This window comes from Dasypus novemcinctus, chromosome 12, assembly GCF_030445035.2.
Source record: "Dasypus novemcinctus isolate mDasNov1 chromosome 12, mDasNov1.1.hap2, whole genome shotgun sequence".
Lineage (NCBI taxonomy): Eukaryota > Metazoa > Chordata > Mammalia > Cingulata > Dasypodidae > Dasypus > Dasypus novemcinctus.
The window spans coordinates 60,157,046-60,183,545 of record NC_080684.1 but is presented as its reverse complement, the minus strand read 5'-3'; the positions used below and the strand labels follow the sequence as shown (position 1 = coordinate 60,183,545).

General features: G+C 35.6%; 1 protein-coding gene across 2 annotated transcripts in view; it reads right to left on the bottom strand.

The window, feature by feature from the left end:
• NAV3 (neuron navigator 3) overlaps positions 1–26,500 on the bottom strand; it is an 894,692-nt gene that overhangs the window by 620,425 nt on the left and 247,767 nt on the right. For both annotated transcript variants that reach the window (XM_071218968.1, XM_071218967.1), the window contains exon 2: positions 9,542–9,935. In XM_071218968.1, the coding sequence (XP_071075069.1) occupies positions 9,542–9,613 (72 nt within the window). In that variant the 5' untranslated portion in view covers positions 9,614–9,935. The remainder of the gene's footprint in view (positions 1–9,541; positions 9,936–26,500) is intronic.

The window sequence follows — 26,500 nt, the reverse complement described above, 5'->3', positions numbered from 1 at the left end:
TAATAGCTAGTAGTTATTGAGTGTTTCCTAGGTCTGAAGCATTGTTCCAAATGCTTTCTAAATATTATCACTTTTAATACTTCCAATCATTTTATGAAATAATGCCAATAAGGACACTGAGGGAAGTGAGAGGCTGAGTAATTTGACAAAGTGGCAGAACCAAGAATTAAACTGAGGCAATCGTATTCAGAACCTTTGCTCTTGACCCTTTGCTATACTAATCTTCACTATATCCTCCCAAAGACATTGCTCGTCTGACTGCTCTGGTCATGAGTGATGAATTGGCCATGTGTCACTAGTGGGTAGGGTTACTATCCACTAAAGGCAGTATTGTGGGTACCATCATTTCTTTCTCATTACCTTGCTCATTTGTGATTTTACCTAAGAAAATTTTCTTTCTGGCAGGCTAAGTGTAGGCACCCTCTGTCCATCTTCATCCACACAACTAATATGGTTAATAATTTTCAGGTCTGCAAAATGGAGCAATGATTCCAACTTTAAGGAACTAGAAAACCTAGTTTTCACTTCAGGATCTAAGATCCCAAATCTCAGAAGATCTGCAATAGGGAGTACATGGGTACATTTTCACACACACATTTATTAATATAATGCTATCCTTTCTCCCCATTTATCTATTGTGTATATATAGTTCCTTTGGCAGGGAACCCTAGAGGAGGGAGGAATGAGTAGGATTCCACATTAAAACCTACCATATCCCAAACACCAGACACCTGGTTCAATAAATGTCTCAATTGCATTTTGTTTGCTTTTTAATGTGTGAAGTGAAGGTAGGAGATAGAAAGTGGTATTGGCAGCTATTTCACCAAATACTTGGGACAATATCAGTTTCATCAATAATGGAGAGGCAGTGGGTATTGACAGCAGCTTTTCCTATGTGTGGGTCACCTGAATTGTGTGTTTATAACTCAGGGCCACTCATACCAAACAAGTGCTGAAATTATCATACAACCATATATGCCCTTAGGTATCCAAAAATAAAATCGGAATTGAAAAGGATGGATGTGTTCTTGAAAATTTTAAATTCCAAGCCACTGTGCTAACAGAGTCTAAGAACATGATTTTTAAAAATAGGCTCTAAGGATACCACAATTCTTGATACAGAATGCTTAGTTTAGGTTTCCCAGAGCAGACCCTGACACGATGGTCCAAATGCAAGTAGTTTATTTGGCTAACGCTCACAAGACACATTGAGAGGGGAGTAGGGGAGACAGGAACTGGAAGGCAGACAATAAATGGTACCTTAATACACACATTACCATGGCAGGAAGCTAAAGTTTGATCCTACTGGTGAGGTCTCAGAAATGGTCTTTAGAAGAGTGCTTCTCAAATATTAATCTACATAAGAATTGCCTGGGGATCCTGTTAAAATGCAGATTCTGATTCAGGAGGTCTAACTTGAGGCTTGAGACTATTTCTAGTAATTCCCCAATGATACCGATTATGCTGGTCCTCAGAACATAATTTGCAAAGATTTAGAGGTTTCTTAATGTTTGTTTTATTTTTTATTCCAATTTTCCAAATTAGTATTCAGAATAGACAGAATTCCTTATGCCCACTCTTTTTATAACACATTAATAGAAGTGCTTAGTTTTATATAAATCTTATCACAGGTATTTCACCATGCTTTGAGTTTTTAACTCTTCACCCCAAATAAATTTACTGAGCTACCCAGCTCCTTGCCCTAGAAGCTTTCTAAAGTTGAGAGAAGACCCTGATCAGCCCTCAACCTAGATTCTCTTCAAGCAATCTTGCTCCTATCAAAGAATACCATCAGTTCAGACTGCATATTCACTGCATATCATTAGACTTTGAGATATTTGGACAGTTCCTATGTAAGGAAAGCAAATAAAATTCTGTCCACCCTTTCTGGTGCTATTAAATCAGATAACCCTACTCATCAGCATGCAGCCTACTGTTCATAGAAACAAATGGGACAGGTCAGCCCATTCCCAACTTTTCTTTGCTCTTCTGCTCTGTTTATACCCTTGTTCTTTTGCCCCACTCCATTCTAGTGCCAAATCATCTTCTAATCTTCTGATTAGTCTCAGATCTTTGGTCCTTGAAATATTTTTCCTGTTTTTTGTTTTGTTTTGGTTTTTTGATGCTCAGCATTCTTTAATGATACTCTTGCTTGCCCTTTCCAGTTCTTATATACCTGGCTACCTTGGGGTAAGATTTCTGGATCTCAGTTTACCTGGGGCCATGTATTAGCCAAAGGGGTGCTAATGCAAAATAAACAGAAATTGGTTGGTTTTTATAAAGTGTATTTATTTGGGGTAGGAACTTACAGATACCAGGCCATAAAAGCATAAGTTACTTCCCTCACCAAAGTCTATTTTCACCTGTTGGAACAAGATGGCTGCCAACGTCTGCGAGGGTTCAGGCTTCCTGGGTTCCTCTGGGCTCAGCTCCTGTTTTCTCCACAAGGTCAGTTGTAGACTATGAGGCTCTCTAGGCTTTGCCTTTCTCCACAAGGTCAGCTGTAGACTATTAATTGAACAGCTCTGACTCTCTCCCTGGGGTTTCTACCATATCTAAGGAGCCATATCTATTTTTCTGTGTTCCCCTGGCACAGGTTCTCTCTTCCCGGGGCTTGCTTCTATTTCCTCTGCATGCTGATTTTCTAGGGCTCCAGCTTAAGACTTCAGCATGAAACTCCAGCATCAGAAACCCTTGCCTCAAAAGCTTCAACTCTGTCCTTTGCCATGCCTTTTATCTGTGAATTGCCACCCACCAAGGGGTGGAGACTCAATGCCCTAATGACATGGTTCAATCAAAGTCGTAATCATAACTCAATCATACCCAGTAATAGACTAGATTACAAAAATAATCCAGTATCTACTATTGGTATTTATAACCATATCGGACCTCTACAGGCCCCAAGAGGGATAACTGGACATCATTGAATTTGTATATTAAAATGGGTGTGTCCTGTTCAAATTTATTTATTTTTAAGATCAAATGGAAAAAATTCCCAGCCTCTTTATAAAAACAGTTTAGAAGGGAAATTGACAGTGAAATGCTTGACTATTCAAAAGAGGTCACAAAATATATTTGCTTTATAAAGTTACATGTGTATATATACTAGAAAAATAGCAAAGACATAAAACTTAATGATATTTGTATGGAAAGGTAAGAGCAAATTTATGCTATAAGGTATTCCATTTTTAAAATTTTCTGCACTGGGTATGTACATAGTTTTTCAATATATTTTAGAAGAAAAAAGTACTTTCAATCTAGTTGTCACTTTATTCAATGAAAAAAGCCAGGAGAAACATGTTCAGAACAGTATCATATTTTGGACCTGTGTTTTTGTCTCTTTATCTATGTGAAGATATATAGTCACTGTACTTGTTGACATCACAAGTCCACGAATCAGGAAAAAGCATTTGGTCCGGTTTAGAAAAAAGGGGTGGGACCACAAAGCATGCTTTCATTGTGTTCATTTTACCTATCTGTAGTTCTTTCTATCCTAAGTCTGTTTACATGGAAAATGTGTACTATCAGGAGTAAAAATCCCAGTGGCCATATCAACCCTCAGATATCTATGTGGGACTTTTAAAGCAAGTTCCTTCCAAGTTCAGATCTGAGAGAGAAATTTCTAGAATTACTTCTGAGCAGAACTAATTCATCCTTAGAACACTCCAGGTGAATGGGTGGGGGACAGCTGCTTGCAGCATCATTTTATAAAAGGTAATATGGCAGAGAGAGAAATGAGTTGCAGCATTGATTGGCATCACCTCTCAGCGGTCCATAATTCCAATATTAGTTTCTTTGTGAACCTGACATTCATATTTGCGTCTGCGTATTAATTCTAGATTATGTAATAGCATTGGAAGAATAGTTTACTGTATTTCAAAATTCCTAAGTTTAATAAGTTACTGCATAATAGCTAAGCATAATTTGTGGAAACTTCCAGTACAATCCATGTACATTAGCACCAATGCTTCAGGATCAAATGATTAATAAGCAATGTGGTTTTAATCCAGAAACCTCCTCCTCCCCCACCATTCCTTTAACCTATTTTACGCACACTAACAAAAAGGAAACCTGGAAGATTTATCAAAATAAAGCACCATTTAATTAGCCCACCCTTCGAGATGATCAAAGAAAGGTAGGGCTGAGTATATTCTGACTAAACCTTCTCTTCTTTGGTGACTTTTCTTCATCTGTTCTCTTAATAAGACAGATCTTTAATCACTTTCCAACATAAACGATTTCAAGTAGTCCTCAACACATGTGAGTAAAATCCTAATGTACTTCTTGACTCTTAAATGATGCAACTTTATCATCACTGCAAGAAAATGCAACAAATACATGGCCTAAAAGAATCAGCACACTATGGAAAATGTAGTAAAATAAGAATTAGGCTAGTTTTAAATTAGTAAATTGCTATTACTTTGAAAAGCACTGGCAATCAGAAGGGGGTGAGCTTTTCTGTAAAATTATTAGAGTAGCCTAACATAGGTGCATACACATGCATGCACCTGGCCCACAGTTCTGTTTGATGTCAGTTGAAAGAGAAAGAATGAAAACACTCTACCTGGATTAACACTGATGAATTTCTCACTGTCACTTACAGAAGATGCTTTTTCTAAACCCCTGTTTAAATTTGGTCTTAAGTCTGAAATATCACAGGGACAGCTGCTAAAATAATAGGTGCTCTTCATATCAGCCTCCCTCTTCTCGTGCAATTACTGCAATCGTTTATCTCATTTTACATGATTCTACATTTCAAACACCCGCATTCACTACACTCATAGTGTTTCACTTCTGAAATAATTGACATCTCTTAGAGAGAAAGACATAATGTATTGAAATTTATCTTGTGCTTTCTGCATGGCAGGGTGAATATAATGCTGACTAACTGAATATGTAAAAGATTTGATTTTAGGAAGGACTGAGATGGTGTCAGTCAAACTTAGACATTTCCATAAAAGTAAATACTTCTGAATATATGTAATAATACGGTTCATCCCTTTTGGTTTAGAAAATAGAGCAATAAAATAATTCCAACACGTCACCAAACATTTAATGCACTTCTACAGAAATAATCAATGATTTCAAAAGGTGCTTCCTGCTACCTTTTAAAGTAGTACCCAGTAAACTATTGACAGTGACATAAGTTTTGGTTGAATACACAAAATAATCATGGGACAATAAATCAGTGTCCAAGGCTGTCTGAATTGGAAACAGCTGCAATTTGATTGACAGTAAAATCTACTGAGTACTGTTTTTCAATTCAAGGTCACAATTAATTACACATAGTGACATTTGTACCTATGGGCTTTCACTATTCTAGGTGCTTTTACAGGAATAATCCAACAAAACAATAAAATTAGTGGAAATAAATATACCAACCCCAATGGCATCAATCTATGAAAAGGTTCAAAAGTAAAATATTTCATTGTGGATATTCAGGAGCTTTGGGATGCCATAATACTTCTCCCATCTGGGACATTCCAGAAACTGAATGCCAAGAGCTGGATTATAGGCCAAGCCTATCTAAAAGTTCTTTTGAAAAAACCACCCAGGAATCAAAAAGGCAAATTAACTCTTATCTAGTCTTATATTAACCCAAGATTTTGAGATTCTTAGAAGTATTTTCTTCGACTCCTATAAAATCAAAATTGTTGATTTATCCACACCCCAGGACCAGGAGGAGTAACTAGCAAATGGCTTTTCTTTCTCATCTGTTGCTAGGTGCACCAATCCATGACCTGCCTCTTCTGACAGGAGCCCTTTAAGTCCCCATTGCTGAAATTCCACTAGCTTCTTAAGCAAGTCCCTAATGACATCACAGAGCTAGCACCTCAGCCCTGGGCGGCACACCACCAGACCTCTGGACTTCTTCCAATATGTGTAGCAGACCTGCTCCCAGCCAGTGCTCTCAGCACCTGTCTTCTTTCAGGCAGAAGATGACACTCACCTTGACTCACCTCTTCCCCAGGACCAGAAAAGAGTCTCTACTGTCTCAGGCCCATATTTTTTAAACTTTTTTTTTGGAAATACTTTCACACTTAACATGATAGTTGCAAAAATAATACATACTCCACACAGAGAACTCTAACCACATACCCCTCCCCCCAATACCCAGCCCCACCAATTTTAACAGTTTGTCCTATTTTCCACATCATTCTATCTATCTATTTTCTGAACACTTGAATATAGGTTGTATGTATTATGCTACCAACACTTAATACTCCCATGTACACTTAGATATTCCCTTATATAACCAAGTTGTCAAGTTCAAGAAATTTAACATTGATATAAAGCTTACAGTGTATATTGCAATTTTGTATGTGTCCCAACAATGTCTCTTTGAGCCTTTTCTTTTCCCTTACTAGATGTCATCTAGGATCATGTACTTCATTTGATTGTCATTGTCTCTTTAGTGACTCTTTTTATTTATTTTTTTAAGTGGGAATATATATATACAAAATTTTCCCATCACAAAAAAAGATGACTTCAGATGGCACTCGTAGATATGATACTTTTTAAATTTTCAAATGTGTTTTCCTTTAGTAAAGTGATTTAGTAAAGTGATGAGGCATTATTTGAAAGAAGCCCATGAAGTCACGCGTATTTTTGAAGTCTTTAATTTGAGCAACTGATGATTATTTCTATAGGGCCAAAACCCCTGACGAGGTAAAAGCAGCTTCCATCTCTCTAGGAAGATACTTTTTGAAGAAATTGGAAGGGATCAAGCATGCCCAGCATATCATAAGCTCTCCATAAATAACCTTTTCCCTAGCATTCACTTACTTACTTCAGTTGAACATATTCACAAACTCATGCATTCAGAGTTCAAAGAGTTTATATTTAGAAGCGGGGCATAAGAATTTCATATCCAGATATTTTAATTAAGAACAAAAACTAATGAGCTATTTGTCCACCAAACAAGAGATCAGTTGTACAGGGGCTGAAATAGGTGTCTACATTCAACCAAATTCAATCCATCTTTTCTTGAATGTCTCCAATAGGCCAAACCTGCTAAAAGCACACACTTTTTAGTAATGTCAAAAATTGCTTTGACTATAGATTATATGATGAATTAGGAAAAATGTATTTTATTTCACTGATGTGGAATCCTGTGACTACTAAATTAATTCATCATGAATTAATATAATTTCATGAAGGATTTTATAATCTCTACTGGTGATTATCCTGGTGGCAGGGCTATCCCCAAAGTTTAGTCTACAAAGATTTATGATGCTACAGTTCATTTCTACTTCATACAAACGCACCAAAGAGGCATTAAGAGTAGATGTTTCATCTGACATTAAAGAAATCTGAATGTTAAGAATATACATATCTGAGCATTACCTTGCTTTCATCCCTCATATATCAAAGCTCCTCGGGGAATGCCCATACCAGTTGGGTGGCCAGGGAGTCATTACAACTGTGTTTTCATCTTGACACTGCTGAAAATATTCACTCCTGCCTCATTTCTACCCTGACTAGAAGGTGAGGCTACAGTGAGATGGGGATCCTTCTGTAGCTCACCACCAAGCTAGTCTTTTGAATTTCCCTGCAGAATCATGATTTTCCACAGTTTTGCCTAAATTTATTACTATTTGCACATTCTTTATGAATTGAACAGTCCTTTGTGAATTGGCCTGGGAAACTAAGCACCATTACTGACTACTAAAGTTCCACACAAGAAATTTTCAGAATGACTTTTAGAATTCATTTCATTCTTCAACTTGCAATCCCTTTTATATTTACATATATCTCTTATTGAGGAAATACAAGTATAGCTCCTGTAGAGGCACCTTTTTTTCCTGCCAGAGCAGCTGGACTTCTATCCAAGATTAGAGTTGTAAAATATTAATTGCTAACCAACTACCCATTTTCCTCTTCACTTACCAATGCAGGTGGCACATCACCATCAAAGTTAATGACATTTTAAAAATGTAAATAAAAATTGATTAAATGGCTCCTTAGTATTTAAAAACTGCAGAGCATGCTTTAGATGGAAATTTCTCCCAATTTTTTCTGAATTAATACCCTTAGTGCCATCAGGAAAAAAAAATGTTGATCATTTGTAAACCAATGGCATTCTTGGTAACACACTTATTTTGCACAGAAACTTATATTCATATTGAAGTGAAAATTAATTCCAAGCACCTTGGATTTTAGAAAACTTTGTATTTTCTGAGATTTACTATACTGCAGGTAGAACCAATGAATGAAACAAACCGGGCATAAATAATCCATCCATTTCTGCCTTTAATGATGGCAGTCCCCATTCAGCTGGCATCAGTCACAATGGCAGAGCCAAATTAATAAGTTATTGACTCTGCTTAGCCTCTTCTAATCTTATCTTCAAAACTGTGAAAGAGCTAGTTGTACTCTGGGACATGCAAAGTGACCTGTAAACAACACTTCTAAGAGAGATGGAAAAACAAGCCTTAATCATCATGCCTCTTAGATCCATGTCTAACCAAAAATCTGCTTCCATTATCTCATTATTCCTTGGTTTTATGCCTTAACCCCCTGGGGCCCCACATACCTCTCCTGTATTAAAAGTCAATGAAAGCACTACAAAAGAGAATACCTTTTATTATGAGTTGACCTTTTTTTCCTGGGCACCGTGTCTGACCCTTCTGATAAGTGCTGTTTAGATTAAGGATCTGTGAGCTCGAATTGAAATTTTAAAAAAAACAAACATTCTTGTGGCGACGTGTTGGTGCAAGTGTAACATATTTATTAAATAATACACAGTATATTGTGGACTTAGTAAAGGGTCCATGGTTTTCACCTGACTGGCAAAGGGGTCTGTAGAACAAAAAATGTTAAGAACCCCTGTTCTAGAGGTTTTTCACCACATCACAGGAGTTTAGCAGCAGGTAAGTGTTTATAAAAAGGCAGAAAAACAAGGATTAAATGCAACCCTCAGTATTCAATTCCCATCTTCTTAGTCAGAAGCTCTTTAAATCCATTTTTTTTAATGTTAACACCATCCTTCCTTGATATTTTCCATGAGTTCCCTCAAAATCACATATGAATCAAACCAAAGATGATATTTTCCCCCAATTTCTGTTCCCAGGCTGTTGTAAACATGATAAAACCTAAGTTTGTTTGCACTACAACATGAATTTGGAGCATTTTAAATGCCACCTATATCTTCAAATGGCAGCAAAGCAGGAGCTTTTTTAGGAAAGCATCAACTTGCTCCATTATTCCAGAGATGCCCCATAAACCACATATCACCCAGGAACCCAGGGACTGCTCAGATACCTGAAGGCCAGCATGTCACAGCACAAAGTCAACAGAGAGCGAACACAGTGAAATCCCTTGCCCACTCACTTGATGGTCAAATGCAGAAGATATTAGAAACAAAATCAACAACTAGTAATGAAGATCATCTGCACATCAATACTTGGCTGTATGGCAGGATATTTGACCATTAAACTATGTTATTTTATCTAATAAGGCACAATCATTTTCAATTTACAAAATTCTCCTTAATGCCTAAACAAAAAGGCCGAAACAAAAGGAAATGCATTTGTATTACCTTCTTCTGATCTTCCAGTTTGTGACTCACTGGATTCTTCCCATGTCTATTCATTTCTGAAGATAAATCCATCACATTTGGTTCTTGCACTTCAAAATGGAATCTCTTCAAAAAAGCAGCAAACTAATCCAAGATGCAATTACTAGGAAAACACCGGCATGCCGCATTTCCCATTACACACCTTCTCTGAACATCGTCGACTCCAAAGAATGATAAAGAAATCCATCGATTATATAGAAAAAATAAATTTTGCAATTTACTCCTGGGACCTTCCAAATGAGCATATCGTTTTTAAGTGATGACTTCTCCAAAAGAGAATTTTAACTCCAACTGCTATCTTTTTCTTTCTTCACAGTTTTCCATTTTAATAACAATTTATAAAGTTTCTGTGAACCTGTGATTTAAAAAAAATAAGCATACAATTAATCCCCCCACTATGGATGGTGCAATTAATTAGTGATGCAAATTCTTATCTGAAATTTTCAATTTAGAAAAAAATTTAGGCATGGATTGTGTTTGATTTAAAAACAATAGTAGGATAAAGTAATCAGAATACCAGGCAGAATATTAAATAGAATATTAAAAAGAGACCCATAGCATACTGAAGCTAAAAAGTAACAGGAACACAATACACCCATCAAATAAGAGTATATGTTAGACCGATTCATTCATTAATTTCAGTATTCATAGAACCATAGAATTTTAGAAAATAGCCCAATTTGAGTAAACACTATGCTAGACACTTTGAAACTTTTCATAAATAACTTTACAAAAGCTTCAAAGTAAATATCTAAAGTAGTTATAATTACACCATAAATGAGGAAATTGACGTTGAGAGGTTAAGCTAATTTTTGAAAGTCTATTAAGTAACTAGTAAGTAAAAGGTTTGAGTTAGAACTCAGATCTCTTTGACTCCAAAACTTATTCTTTGTCCTAGATGTACTCTCCCCAACTCATATTACATTATATTCCCAAACAAGGATGCCATAAATGATTTTGCCTAGTGCCTCACTGAAAATAGATACATCATTCACAAGGCATTCTCTTTAAAGAGGGTTGGTCATCTAATCCAGCCAAAGAAATAAATCAAATATCCTGATGAGATACAGGATTCAAGATAACTAATTTAGGACAATCACATAAATCTCCTAAATCAATTCAGGGGCTTGAAGGAAAATATGACTAAAGACATAAAGGATATTAAGAAGATACAGAGTGATCATAAAGAACAATTTGAAACACTGTATGTAAAAGTAAAAGGTCTTATGGGAAAGAAAATGACAACGGGTGAGAATAAAAATATATCAGAATCATATAAAAACAGATATGAATCGATGGAAGGCAAAATTAGTGATATCAAGGACAGAACATCTAACCTGGAAAAGACAAGAGGACAGAAAGAAAAAAGAATGGAAAAAAATGGAACAGGGTCTCAGAGAATTGAATGACAGCATGAAACACACAAACATCTGTGTAATCAGAGCCTCAAAAAACAAACAGAAATGGAATAGAAAGAATATCTGAGGAAATAATGACTGAAAACTTCCCAACCCCTAAGAAAGACATAAATATCAATATCCAAGAAAGACAATGAACTCCAACCAATAAATTCAAATAGACCTACTCTGAGACACTTATTATTCTGAATGAAAAATATCAGAGATGAAGAGAGGATTCTGAAAGCAGCAAGAGAAAAGCAAAGCAACACATACAAGGGAACTTCAATAAGATCATGTGCTGATCTCTCACTAGAAATCATGGAGGCAAGAAGTGAATGATATGATATACTTAAGGTAATGAAAGAGAAAATTTCCAGCTAAGAATTCTATATTTGGAAAAACTGTCCTTCTTAGGTGAAGGGTGAGTTTAAAGTCTTCACAGATAAACAAAAACTGAAAAAGCATGTTACTGAAAGACCATATCTACAAGAGATACTAAAAGGCATGCTGCGGCCTGAAAGGGAGAAAAAACAAGAGTGAGAGACATGGAGAAGAGCGTAGAAATGAAATTTAGGAAGGGTAACTTAAAGACAGACAAAAATAATGTGACAATGGAAAGGCATATGATAAAATGGATGTAGTAAGTAATTCTTTTATAGTAATAACATTGAATGTTAATAGATTGAATTCCCCAAACAAAAGATGTAGACTGACAGAACTGATTAAAAAAACTGAGTTATCCATATGCTGTCTACAAGAGACTCACCTCAGACATAAGTATACAACCAGGAGAAAGGTTGGAAAAAGATATTCCATGCAAATAGTAAACACAAAAGATCTGGAATAGGGATACCAATATTGGAGAAAATTGATTTTAAATGCAAAACTGCAATAAGGAATTTAAAAAGTCATTGTATATTAATAAAAGAGGCAATTAACCAAGAATAAATAACTCTAATATGTATGCACCTAATCTGGGTACCCCAATATACTGAAACACACTGGCAAAACTGGAGTGAGAAATAGATGTCTCTACAATAATAGTTGTAGATTTCAATACACCAATCTCAGAAATGGATAGAACATCTGAACAGAGAATAAATACGGAAGCATAAAGCTTGGATAATAATATAAACGAGCTAGACTAAGAAGTCATTTATAGACCATTACACTCCAAAACAACAGGATACACATTCTTTTCAAGAGATTATGGTTCATTCTACAGGATAATGGTATGTTAGGTCACAAAAAGGTCTCAATAAACTTTAAATATTAAAATTATACAAAAATTTTTTTGGTCTTAGTGGAATGAAGCTGGAAATAAATTATGGACAGAAAAAGGGAAAATTCATCAATATATGGAGATTAAACCACATGCACTTAAATAATCACTAGTCAAAGAAATTTCAAGAGAATTCAGTAATTATCTTGAGATGAATGAAAACAAACACAACATATCATAACTTCTGGGACACATCAAATGCAGTGCTGAGAGGAAAACAGATGCTCATCAATGCTTTTACATTAAAAAAGAAGAGCTAAAATCAAAGACCTAACTACACACCTGGAATAGAAAAAGAACAGCATACTAATCCCAAATCAAGCTAAAGTAAAGAAATAGTAGAGATCAGGACAAAATAAGTGAAACTGAGAACAAAAAACAATAGAATCAACAAAACCAAAAGTTGGTTCTTTGAGAAGATAAAATAAACCATTAAACTGACAATAAAAAGGAGAGAATATGCAAAAAATAAAATCAGAAATGAGAAGGGTGATATTACCACTGACCCCACAGAAATAAGAAAAATCATAGCCAAAAATATTTTTAAAGATAAGAATGAAGTTTGAGGACTCTCACTTCTTGACCATTGAGCATATCACTTAGCTACAGTGGTAGTGATCAATGGAACCGAATTGAGAACTCAAAACTAGACCCTTACATCTATGGTCACGTGGTTTTTGACAAGGCTGTCAAACCCTCATGGCTGGGCTAGAACAGTCTCTTCAACAAATGGTGCTAGGAGAGCTGGATATCCATATCAAAAAGAAAGAAATAGGACCCTCTTTCACACATTATACAAAAGTTAACTCAAAATGGGTCAAGGACCTAAATATAAAAGCACAGCCATAAAACTCCTAGAAGAAAATGTCGGAAAACATCTTCAAGATCTTGTAGTAGGCAGTAGTTTCTTTAACCTTAAACCCAAAGCATGAGCAACAAAAGAAAAAAAAAAATAGATAAATGGGATCTCCTCAAATTTAAGCACTTTTGTTCTTCAAAAGACTTTGTCAAGAAAGTAAAAAGGCAGCCTACTCAATGAGAGAAAATATTTGGAAACCACATATCTGATAACAGCTTGATACCCATGTTATATAAAGAGATAAAGAAATCATGCAACTCAATGATAAAAATACAAGCAACCCATTTTAAAATGGGGAAAAGATCTGAATAGGCATTTCTCCAAAGAAGAAATAAAAAAGGCCAAAAAGCACATTAAAAAAATGTTAAACATCACTAGTGATGAAGGAAATGCAGTTCAAAACTACAAGATACCATTTTATACCTTATAGAATGGCCATTATTTAAAAATAATAACAAAAAAACAACAGAAAACTACAAGTGCTGGAAAAGAGGTGGAGAAACAGAAACACTCCTTCACCATTGGTAGTAATGTAGAATGGGGCAGCCTCTTTGGAAGAAAGGCAGTATCTCAAGAAGCTGAATACAGAACTGCCCTATGATCCAGCAATACCATTACTAGGAATATATTCAGAAGAAGAACTGAAAACATGGATACAAACTGACATTTTCACACCAATGTTCATAGGTGTGCTAAAATATGGAACCAGCCCAAGTGTCCATCAACCAATGAGAGGATAAACATGTGGTATATACATATAATAGAATACTACTTAGCTGTAAGAAGAAAAAAATCAGGATGCATATGACAACATGGATGAACCTAGAGAATATTATGTTGAGTGAAAATAAGCCAGACAAAGAAAGGATAAATATTGTATGGTCTCATCAATATGAACTACATGTGATGAGTAAATTCACAGAGGTAAACTCTAGAGTATAGGTTACTAGAAAATAGAAGGTGGGTTGAGAATGAGAGCTGATGCGTAGTATATGTAGCATCATTAATAAGGTTAAATGTAAAAGCATGGAAAAGAAAAGAATTGATAGTAACACCATAGCGAGTATAATTAACACTGCTGTTTTATAAATGTGATTATGGCTGAAAGGGGTAATCTGTAGATGTAAATCTCAATTGAAAGGATGTCAGAGAATAATCTAGGGAATGTATAACAGTGATTTCAGTAGTGAGTGAAGATTGAGGTTAATAGTGTAAATATAAGAATGCTCTTCTTTTACTAAGTTTTAGGAATATGGTGATACATAGGAAAATTACAACAGTATAAATTATGGATGATTGTTAAGAGTAATATTATAATATTTTGCAGTAATGACAAGAAGATATTATTTCAATTTAAGGGCCAACCATAGGGGGCATAATATTTTTCCTTTTGGAGTAAGGAAAATGTTCTAAAATTGAGGTGATGACAGCACAACTCTGATGAAAATGACAGCCACTGAGTATAAACTTTGGATGAACTGTACAAAGCATGTGGCTGTATGACACAGGGAATCCTGTAGTGGAAGATGGATTGTGCTTAACAGGACAAATAGGACAACATTCTCTCATGAACTTTAACAAATATATAATACTGATACATGGTGTTAACAATAGGGTGGGTTGGGGGGAAATACACCAAATGTAAGATACAGGCTAAAGTTAGTAGTAATATTTTGAGGATGCTCTTTCATAGTTTATAACAAATGTTCCACAACAATGCAAGGTGTTGGCAGTGGGGTGATATATGGGAGTCCTGTATGATGATATACATGTTTATTTTTTAAGTTTATAACTTTTACTCTGCACTTATTGTTTATGTATGTTCATGTATGAATGATATACTTCAGTAACATTTTATTTTTAAAAAATGGCAATACCAAAGACATGGTACAAAAAGAACAGTGCTGACCAAAAGACAAACTGACAAACTCTTTTGGAAGAAAAGTTTGGTATTATTTACTAAGTTTGAAGATGCTTTACTAAGCATACTAAGTTCTATGACTCAGCAATACTACTCTGAGGCACACACTCAACAGAAATGTACATGCATATGCATAGAGACATTTTTTGTGAAACTCTGCCTATTCAACATGCATCATAACAAAAAGTCAACTGAAATGATTCAGAGGCATGCATGTCTTAAGTGTTATCATGAATGGTCTCCAATAAACAATACAGTACATGAGTTTAGATGAAATAGTGTCCAATATTCTTTTTAAAGGTTATGGGCCAGCTGTGTGATTATGGCATAGTATTTTGGCTGGGCACAATGTTGAGCTTACTGATACATGGTCAGTCAAAAGAAAATGTATTTATCCCTTGACTTCCAATATTTCTCCCATTTTCTTTACAGAATTGATTTATCATAGCCTATCAAAGGTAATGGTATCACTGGTATTTCTTTATATTAGCATGAAATAATATTGTCAAAAGTATCATAAATGTTCTAACATACTCAAATGCATCTGCCCTAACATCTTCCTCACAGTACTAAAAGGCATGAGACACGCAGCACTAAGTGCCTAATGTGTGCTCAACACAGTGAGGCCACACACTAGGAAATTTAATAACGTTATCCTTGTCTGTCAGGAGCTTAAAGTGTAGGGGAATTAAATGTAACTAAAATGCAGAAACTTTAGTATACTTTTTCAGACATTTCCAACATCAGAATCTTAGAACACTGATGAATTTATACCAATAGTAAAAGGCAACTTCATGTGGACAGAATTAATGGAATTTCAAGCACATAAAAGTTAATTTTGAAATGATTTCAGCCCATTTTACATGCATAAAAATCTCATAGGACTTATTTTGTGGAATGAAAAACCATCTATAAAGAAGCTAAGGTAGCTAGCAAAAAAGAAGAATGGACTTATGCATATTAAGATGATTCTGAAAGGTCATTCTTTTGTATGAAGGTAATTGTCTATATGTTATTTTACATTGCTGCCACTCTTACCACGTACTTTCTTCAATGGTTCCATAACACCACAGTGGTTGGGTTTGGCAGTGAAATCCTATCACTTTACCTTATCTTAAGTATAAACAGTTTCCTTTTTCCACAGCTTAAGACAAGGTTTCCATATTACTCAGACTCACTCACTCAGAGGATGAAAAAGGATTAAGAATCTAAGACTCTGAAAAGATTTTTGAGAAAGATTAGAGAATGACTGGGGTGTGTGTTACTTCCAAACCCCAGCCTTGTGACAGAGATCTTAATGTGACCATGCAGAGACCTCGAGGTGTATTCCCTGCAGTTGAGGGGATATAGAAGCCCAATAGCTGTGCAAGCTAAAGTGGACTGTGGCAGCAGGGTAGAGTGATGCATCTAAGAAGTAAATGCAGCCCTCTCTCTTACCAAAGATCAAAAATGTGCAATTCTTTGGTACTAAAAGAAAAATTTGTGATATATTTGCTTGAATTCATATATAAGAGGGATCTCTCTCAAAAGACTAATTTTCCAGAGTAAGGGGACCCTGCAAGAGGATGCTGTAGATACTGCTGGGAGCAGAAGAGAGGAGAGATCCCGAATATCCAGCTCCAAGGAGAAGCCACTACCCAGGTAAAGAGAGGTTAGAGCAAGGGTTACAAGGGTGGATCCTTCAAAGAATCTGGGAAATAACCATGAGAGTCCATTTCAAACCTCTCCCAAATCTATAGAATGAAGCCATCTTACAACAGTACTAACTAATCAGAGATTTTCTGATCTGCATAACTCTGCAGTCTTCTCCATCACCTTACAAAGACCTACTGATTTGGAGAGTATGTGAAAGAACAAAGTCCTTTCCAAATAGCCAAGTGTGGTAGGGAGAGGCACTGGTATCCAGCCATGGTTTGGGTAAAGAGGCAGAAGCTTTTGAGCAAAGATCTAAGTGTTGACAGATCCATTCAAATAAATATTCTAAAATCTGAGTTGAGATTTGTTTTGTGGCCCAAAGTGAACATAAGTCTTATATTTTATAAAAGCGAACAGAAATATGATAAGGCAATCCAAATTTGCATCCAGGGTCAGAAAAACAATTATGTCTACCAGGAAGTTTAAATATATAGGAAAGACGTTTGGAATAGAGATTTAGATTAGGGAGTCATCAGTCTAGAGAGGAGATCACTCAGAGAAGTTTCACAGGTTGAAAAAAAGTACCAAGGGCAGACCGCCAGGGAAAATACAAATCATATTAAATACATTTGCTAAAATTAGCTCTAAAACTGCGAGTTTAATCATACCAAGTACTTTCTTCAATGGTTCCATAACACCTCAAGCCAAAAAGAAAAAAAAGAAAAGTCAAAACTTCTTTTCATGTCATCAACACTCCATCTATGCTGAGCTATTTTAAACTTTCCAGATTCATATATTATCACTACCTAACTTCTATATTTTGTGGTTCCTGAGCACATGCTGTTTCATACCTTGGCATTTACATATCCATATGTGCCACAGAATCTACCTGGCAAACTGCTACTCATTATTAAAAAGAAAAAATAATGACCTCAAATCTTTTTTCTCTCTGAAAGCATCCTTTTTTCAATACCTTGATTCCCACCCCAGACAAATTAGGCTCTTATTCCTCCATGTTGTACTAACATTTCTTTACTTCTCCTACACTATCACTCTTACTTAGTTACCTGCCCCTGATCTACGTTGTTAGTACCTACATATTTGTCTCCTCAAGCTATGACACAATGCCCTGATACTGGTAATTATTAATTGATTCATATGTTTCTGAAGAAAACATATGAAATACATACATAAGTAAGTAAATATAGACACAAATCAATAATTTCCTACAAGCCTGAGAAATTTGTACCAAATTGTCTCATTCTATCGAATAGATATATAAATATATATCAGTCTACCAAATATATATACATTGGCCTTTTTGAAATTATTAATTTTTAGCCATAGTCTTTAATTGACATGTTTCATGCATAAAGTATAAAAATCTTAAAGCATACAGACTGTGAATTTTTACATAGGTATAAGCTCAAGAACTGCCACCCAGAACAAAATATAAAACATTTCCAAAACCGCACAAGACTCCCTCTTTTCCCCTCCAGTTAATATCCCCTAAACGTAACCACTATTCTGAATTTACTCTGTTCTTAATGTATGGTGTAAGGGAATGAAGGGCTAATTCTATATATGTGTCCCAATATTCATAACTGACCAAAGTAAAACCTAATTAAGCTTTGGGATGTTTAATTATCCTGACATCCAAATCTTAATTCAGGCTTTCTAGACTATTCATGTTTACAAACAAAATTTTTTAAAAGTTCATTTTATTTCACATATTTTTCCCCAGGTCCTGTGAACTCTGTTCAAGCAAGAGAATGCAAAAACATTAACAGTTCATGCAGCCAGATTGTTGACAAAGCAACAAATTACAGATCAATAAATCATTAAAAATAACTGGAAATTTCTTTAGGAATTTTAAAACTCGTACGGGGGAAAGATGGTCAGTTTACTCTTTGAACTCTGATATTGAGCTGTTAAAACACCTCTATGTAGTAGCATTTCTAAAAGAAAATGAAAAGGATTCAACCCCAAATGGACAGAATGAAAAATTGTTCTTTTAGAGGAAGGTCTTGGGGCCAGTAATTCCACCTACTCTTCTACCAAGGTGCCCCAAACCCATGACTCCAGGGTTATATATAATCAAGGACTCTATCACCACAGAAAAATTAGAAAATATTGGAAAAATATGGCCATCCCCAAAGACATTTAAAAAAAAAAAAACATTTGATAAATTTCAACATCCATTCATGATTTAAATGTATTTTTTTAAAAACCTTTAAAAATAACATCAGGAAGAGAAGAAAGTCAAAGAGTAGAAAATATCATACTTAATTGTTATCTACTAGAAGAATATATAAAGTAGGAGGCCATTTACATGAAATTTAAAAACATAAACGATTACCTATTATTTATAGGTATGAACTAATATAGTAAAAGTATGAAAATATGTATGAAATGATAAATTCCTTAAAGTCAGAAACAAGATAAAGATGCCTACCATCACCTTTTCAATAAAACATTATAGTATAGTCCTCATAATGATGAAACAAAAATGATATAAGAAATATAAGGAGAGGAAGGTAGAATATTACTGTTTGTATATAATTGACTATACAGAAAATTCAAAAAATTGTAAATGAATTATTCAGAAGCTATAAGCAAAGCCATCATAAATAATACAACAGCAAAATATACCTTCATATGAGTGAAATAAGAAAGGGAGGGGAGAGAAGGGAGGAGAAGGAAGGAAGAAAAGAAAGATTTTAAAACAGATTTTCTTAGTAAGACAAACAGAATATAATGTCTCTAAGGATAAAAACTAGGGAAAGAAATGCTAAACAGCTAAAATTAGACGTTCTAGAATATAAAAGTATTTATTATACAAAAATTGATCGTCAATCACCTACTGAACTAAAAGCAAGCAGTTTTCTGTAGGGAAAGGACCTCCCTACAGGGTAACATGTGGGAGGCCTCTGCTTGGATGGTCCATTAACTGGAGAGCAGTGCTGGCATATACTGGGGGCAGGATTTTAAAGGACCTGCAATGCATGGAGTAATCCAATACAAGGGAAGTTTGTCCCCAGATCACCTGCTGCTGGACACAGGCACGAAGTGATTCAGAACAGTACCTGGCTTGGCCACAGTGTTGGTGCAAGCTCCTCACCAGGAAAAAAAATGGCTTCTTCCTTGGTATTCTTACTTTAGTAAACATTTTTCCAGAGCCTCCTATGTGTCAGTAATTGTTCTCAGACCAGGAAGAGAAAAGATGCATAATTGCCTGAGTATCTTCTTAGCCAAAGGGTTGGGCTCCACCAGTTAACCCCAGGAAATCTTTACATTGCACCTGACTCTGCTGTACACAACTAAACCCGTAGTGCTACTGGTTGCCCCATAAATGACCCCTCCCTTTTCTTGTCTTCATAGAGAATCTGGCTATCACAAAATCATCACTAACATAGCAGAGTTTCATTGGTTAGTTTTCAGAAAATTGCAATCCAATTATTTAAGACAATTATTTTTTTCTCATATATACAAAGTGTTCAGGAAAACTATTAAAATATACCATCTTACATTGTACATCATAAATTAAGTTCTTGTGAAATTCAATCTTCCACACTTGTGATATATAGAAGAAATAAAAACAGCAGGGGAAAACATTATGTGCCTTTCAACATGGCTGCTCTGCTTCATTTCTGTAGACTGAAAATGGTAAGTTATTTCCTTTTATCAGATAAATTGACTCTGAAACCCACATTTAAAAGAGCATACACTGGTTTTTAGCAGGAAGTTTGGACTTGATTAGTTCAAGATAAAATGATGCAAGGAAAGTTGAGTATCATTCTGAGTCAATAACTGTCTGAGTAATGGAGATGGAACAATATAAAACATTCATTTTCTTAGGTACTAATGATAAGTCGAAAAAAGCTTGCATCTTTCAGCTAAATTTGTTTTTGCCTGAAAATTCAATGCAGTAATTCAAAGCCAAGTGACAGGAAATTACAGTTTCCTGGCTGACATCAATTTGATCTTCAGTAATAGATCTGAAATGGGGCTTCTGAGCTCTGACAAAAGGTAAAAATACATGCACACAAAATTTCCAATAACTCAGGTCACAACCCAGATGATATGGCACACATCATGGGGATAAAATTATGATGTATGCTTACAAACATGCATGCCTTATTATGTAATTTTAATCAAACCTTTCATTGATCAGGTTCTTACTTTTAACCTGTATGTGGACTTGATTATTTAGAGAATACTGACTCCAAAGGAAGATTTGAAACACATGGTTCTTTCTTGCTGCAACAGCAAATAGAGAATCATTTTACCCAGTTAAACACATTCAAGGTTTTAGCTGTGAACAGAACCTCAGAAAAGAACTTAGGTTTACCAGTTTCCTCCATGGCAAGGTCTTCCTATTTGTCTCTGCTGTAGCCAATGGAATATAGGCATAAATGGCACTTGCCAGTTTCAGATCATAAAATTTCAAAAGGAAATTGTGTGACACTTTCTCTGTTTCTTCTTTCCCACGGACTGGAATGAAATGCAGTGCTGGTGAGACAGCTTCAATCATGTGGCAGTGACAGTTTCCAATGGAATGGCAGCAATGAAATGGAAGGGACCAGTGTTCCTTGGAAGGAACTTCCCACCTGCCTGGAACATCTACCTACATCTAACTTGTTGAGAGAAAGGAAAACAAACTTCAATCTTGTTTGAACCATACTACATTTCTCTTTTTGTTACAGCAGATTATTCTGTACTCCAAACAATGCAGAAATCATGGTCTGATGGAAAGAGAACAGACTGTTTTCAGGAAACTTTCCTTCCCTTCCCTTATCCCACTGATTTACAGCTTGTCCATGGATACACTTTGCACAATGGAAAGTGAGTGAACGGATACATGGAGAGGTTTTAAATTGAAAAGCATGCCTTGGGACATCATTGGCCCATGAAGAGAAAGAAACTATATGGAGGAGTCCTAAACTCTACCTGCAGCATGATGCCAGGGCCAGCTAGTCACAGCTGAGGCATAGCTGATCCATGAACAAGAAAATCAACGCTTGTTGTAAGATATTCAGGGGGTTGGGGTTAGGGAGAGGAGGTTAGGCAACATTAGTGAAACATTAAATGCCAAGTACAGAGAAGAAAGAAGATCGAATGGCATATTAAAGGAAACAGTTTGTACTTTATAAAGTCATAATTTGAAGTTCGGGAAAGTTTTACATGGGACTCATAGTGGTTTCAATTCAAATTCCTAGTCTTCCAAATAAAGGATGAAATGCACCATCTCTAAAGATCCTTATAACTTTACTATTCTAAGATTTAATAAATTGCCTCCTAAATTCTGGCACTTTCTTAGCTAAGGCTCTGCTCTATCTTAATCAGTGTCATTACAACCTACAGATACTCTGAGTAGAAGCACATTCTCCTAATTAAAATAAATTATGACAAGTCATTATTTGTTACCATTATATAGCACAACGGACGACATTTTTAAAACTTTTTTATTGAAATATATCACTCATACATAAACATACATAAACAATAAATCTATAATAGTTGTGAACTTAAAAAACAAATATATAACATCAAAAAAACATATATGTCACCCTACCACCAATAACTTGCATTGTTTTTAAACCTTTTTAACTAATGATTAAAGAACATTGTCAAAACATTACTACTAAACGAAATATTTCTCCCCTAACCAATCCAGACTACATTTTAATTTCTATTATGCTTAGCTTCTGGAGATTAATCCAACACAAATGGAGTAACTTTTATCGTTGAATATCAGAAACTCTACATTAAGTAAGGAATCAGAAGTCTAGCATCTAAAACTGGGACTTTTCTACCACAGACCAGTGGAATATTCTGAAGAGAGATATCAAAGAGAAACTAGCACTCAATGGGGAGTCACCCCTTTTGTAAGATTAGTGAAAAAATGGAGTGGGGGAAACCCTTCAAGGAAATGTGAATGGTATTTTGCATCAGGGACAAACCTTGCTTTGAGCATATTTTTTCCTTGATGCAGTAGAGTATTTGCATTTTTCACTATTCACAGTTGTAGTAGAAACTATACCATATGTTCTCCACAGCACTTTCTCCTCTTGTACATATAGGAAGGCCACATTTCTCAGGAAAGGTTGGAACTGTGTTCCTTAGTGTATTAGTCAGCCAAAGGGGTGCTGATGCAAAATATCAGAAATCTGCTGGGCGTTATAAAGGGTATTTATTTGGGGTAGAAGCTTATAGTTACCAAGCCATAAAGCATAAGTTACTTCCCTCACCAAAGTCTCCTTCCACGTGTTGGAGCAAGATGGCTATCGATGTCTGCGAGAGTTCAGGATTCCTGGGTTCCTCTGTGCTCGGCAACTCTGTTCTCTCCACAAGATCAGCTGTAGACTTTGAGGCTCTCTAGGCTTTACCTCTCTCCACAAGGTCAGTTGTAGACTATAAGGTTCATTAGGCTTTGCCTCTCTTCACAAGATCAGCTGTAGATTATCAGGTGAATGGCTCTCTTTGCCTGGGGCTCCATTTCAGCATCAAACTCCAACAGCAAAACTCCAACATCAGAAACCCTCAATTCTGCTCTTTGCCATGCCCTTTATCTATGAGTCCCTTCAATCATGCCCAGGTACAGATCAGGTTACAAACATAAACCAATATCTATTTTTAGAATTCATAACCATATCAAACTGCTACACTTAGTTTTCATCAACAGCAGAAATGAGGTATGACCTCAGGAATGAGAAAGTAAACTGCATGAGTGCAACTTAATGAGTTCCTAACACTCCCATCCGCTGGAAAAATCCTGGTAACTACTAACAAGGAGATGAGACTGAGAAATGATGAATGTGAAAAATAAGCCTGTGTTGTGTTAAGCCACTGACATTGGAATTTTCTTTTTCTTACCATAGATATCCTAAACAAAAGAGGGATATCTTAGTCCCCTCTCCATAGCATTGCATGGCTCCTCTTCTTTTTTGGAATACTGCCATCACACATTGAAAAGCTTTTTGTTTCCTTAAACTATAAATGAAATTTTGTGGAGCCAATAAAGTGTGACTATAGAAAACAAAAACTAAAATTTTGAAGAGACTCCATTTTTGCCAGTATATAAAACATGCCAATGCACAAGAGTACTCAGGAATATATTAGGTATTTTTATACAGTTGATCAATTTCCAGATGGACTAGAAGTTTTACACTGAGTCCTATTTGCAATATAGACCATTTTTCTATATTAATACCTTATTTTAATATACTCATGAACTTTAGGGCTTTAGGCATAAACATGAGATGCAAATATATGCTCTGTTATGCATAAACATTCATGATAGGTTTAGTAGATATATATTGGGAAATATAAAATATAGCCAAGAGTTATATTCACATGCATTCTAGTATCCCTCTAACTATGAGTTGCTTAAGTGCATGCACAAGACTGTCTTATTTTATACTCTTCACGAGTAATTTAACTTAGCACAGAGCTTAATAAATGGTACTGTAAAGTAAGAATGAAATGGTAAGGGAGAAGAGGAGGGAAGGAAGAATTCATTAGTCAACCAAAGGAACTTGATAGGTAATCCTTCTGCAAAGGGAATTATCCATCATTTGTCTTTCTGAAAATCTGGATCTTATTTTCAGATTAATAGTTAAATAAGAGAAAAAACTTCCATAAATGGAAAATTTGTATATAAAAATATTGGAGCCACCATTAATATATCCATACTAATACAGATTTTATACTTCAGATATTAGAAATTAGACTTAATTTTTCTGTAATATTACTTTTGAAAAGAATATCCTAAGCAAAAATAGTATAAATAACAGCTTAAAAGTACTTCAGCCACATGTAATTTGTTTACAAGCTAAGGCTATATATAATGGTTCATTTTATTTGTCAACTTGGTTAGGTTATGGTGACCAATTGATTGTTCACTGTACTAACTGTTGCTGTGGAGGTATTTCCTATAGGATTAGCATCTACAAACAGTTGGTTTTTAGTAAAGCAGATTAGCTTCTAAAATTGGTGGTCTTTGCACAAACCAAGAGTTCCAAAGATCAGAAGGAATTCTACCTCTACTACATAATCTATTCCTTCCTGAATTTACAGCCTAAGAAATTCAGTCAAGAATTCAACATCATACTGGAAATTCCAGTCTCCAGTCTGCCTACAAATTATGACTTGCCAGCAATCACATAAACCAGTACTGTATAATAAATCTATTTTTGTTGTATATACCATATCCAGTTGGTTCTCTTCCTCTGGAGAACCCTGACTGATGCAATGTATTAATTACAAATCACTCATATCATAAAAACTAGTTAGGCATTCCTTCATTCAATGAACATGTATTGAGAACCTACTAAATGCATTTATATTGTATAAATGCACAATAAAATAGCATTTCCTCAAACATATTCTGTAACAGAGACATGTGAAAAAGATAAACTAATCCTAAATCCAATTCTCTAAATTAGCAAAATTTTAACATAATTGTTAAAATTTTGTAGTCTAGTTTCAAAAGAGAAAGGATGATGGGAAAATAATCAGGAAAATAGTTGCTCTTCAAGATGTGCCTTCAGAAGGAAAAGGGAATTTAATACGGTTTACAAAATGACAGCCTCTCCTGATCAGGAATTTATGCATCAGAGTATATGTGAGGAGGCTGTAGGTCAGGTTTGGGGATGGATGATGTCAGGAGGGGCGTTATGGTTCCATTTTTTTGTTTGTTTGTTTTGAAAATTCTTAAGGCAAAACATACATGCATTACCAATTTGCCACAGGCCTTACCAACACTTGCTAATGCTTATAACAAATTACTTTACACACTTATAGTATGCGCCTAAATTGACAGATCCATCTAAGACTGCAACCCTTAATTCAGAAGGGTAGAAAAGAGGAAAAACTTTACATTAGCAGGAACAAGGGAAGCAGATAAAGCCCAGGTTTGTTTAAGGAGAAGGAGACAACCATATTGATTCATGCATAAATTTGGAGCCATTCATGAAGAACGAATCCATCACTTGCCTTATTAAATGGTATAGCTTTAATCTAGGCAGTTAAATTGGGGAGTGTAGCTAGCATGACACAATTTTAAAACAAAAAAAAAGTGAACAGAGATTAACAAAAAATGGTAGCCTTGGTGCTGCTCTCCAGTGAAACTGACTGGTTCCAATGACAGCATTTCTACTTGTCTTACATCACAAGCAGGAAAGATGTAGAAATAGCTTTACCCACTGTCAGTGAATGAATCATGACCCCAAAAATGACACATTCAGGTCCTAGAGCCCATTTGTTAATGTTATTAGTTAAAATGGGCCTGAATGAGGGTGAGCCTTAATCCAATACAAAGGAAGTCCTTATAAGCAAAAGCAACTGGACATAGAAATAGGAACCAGAGAAGGAGACAGAAAGAAACAAATTGACATGTCATGGAAGATTCCCAGGAAACTATCACTAGAATACTACAAACTTGGGAGCAAGCAGGCCTTGCCAACACCATAATTTTGGACTTCTAGCCTCCAGTACTGTTGTTGTTAAAACCAGCAAGTGTCTGGTATTTGTCATAGTAGCCCTGGCAATCTAAGACACCGACTACATTAGTCAGCCAAAGGGGTGTTGATGCAAAGTACCAGAACTTCGGTGGCTTTTATAAAGGGTATTTATTTGGGGTAGAAGCTTACAGTCCTAAGGCCATAAAGCGTAAGTTACTTCCCTCACCAAAGTCTGTGGCCACATGTTGGAGCAAGATGGCTGCTGGTCTCTGGGAAGGTTCAGCCTTCCTCTTCCTCTTAGGGCTCTGTGGTCCCAGCGTCTTCTGATCTCTGCTATAGGCTAGGATAAGTCTTGTCTC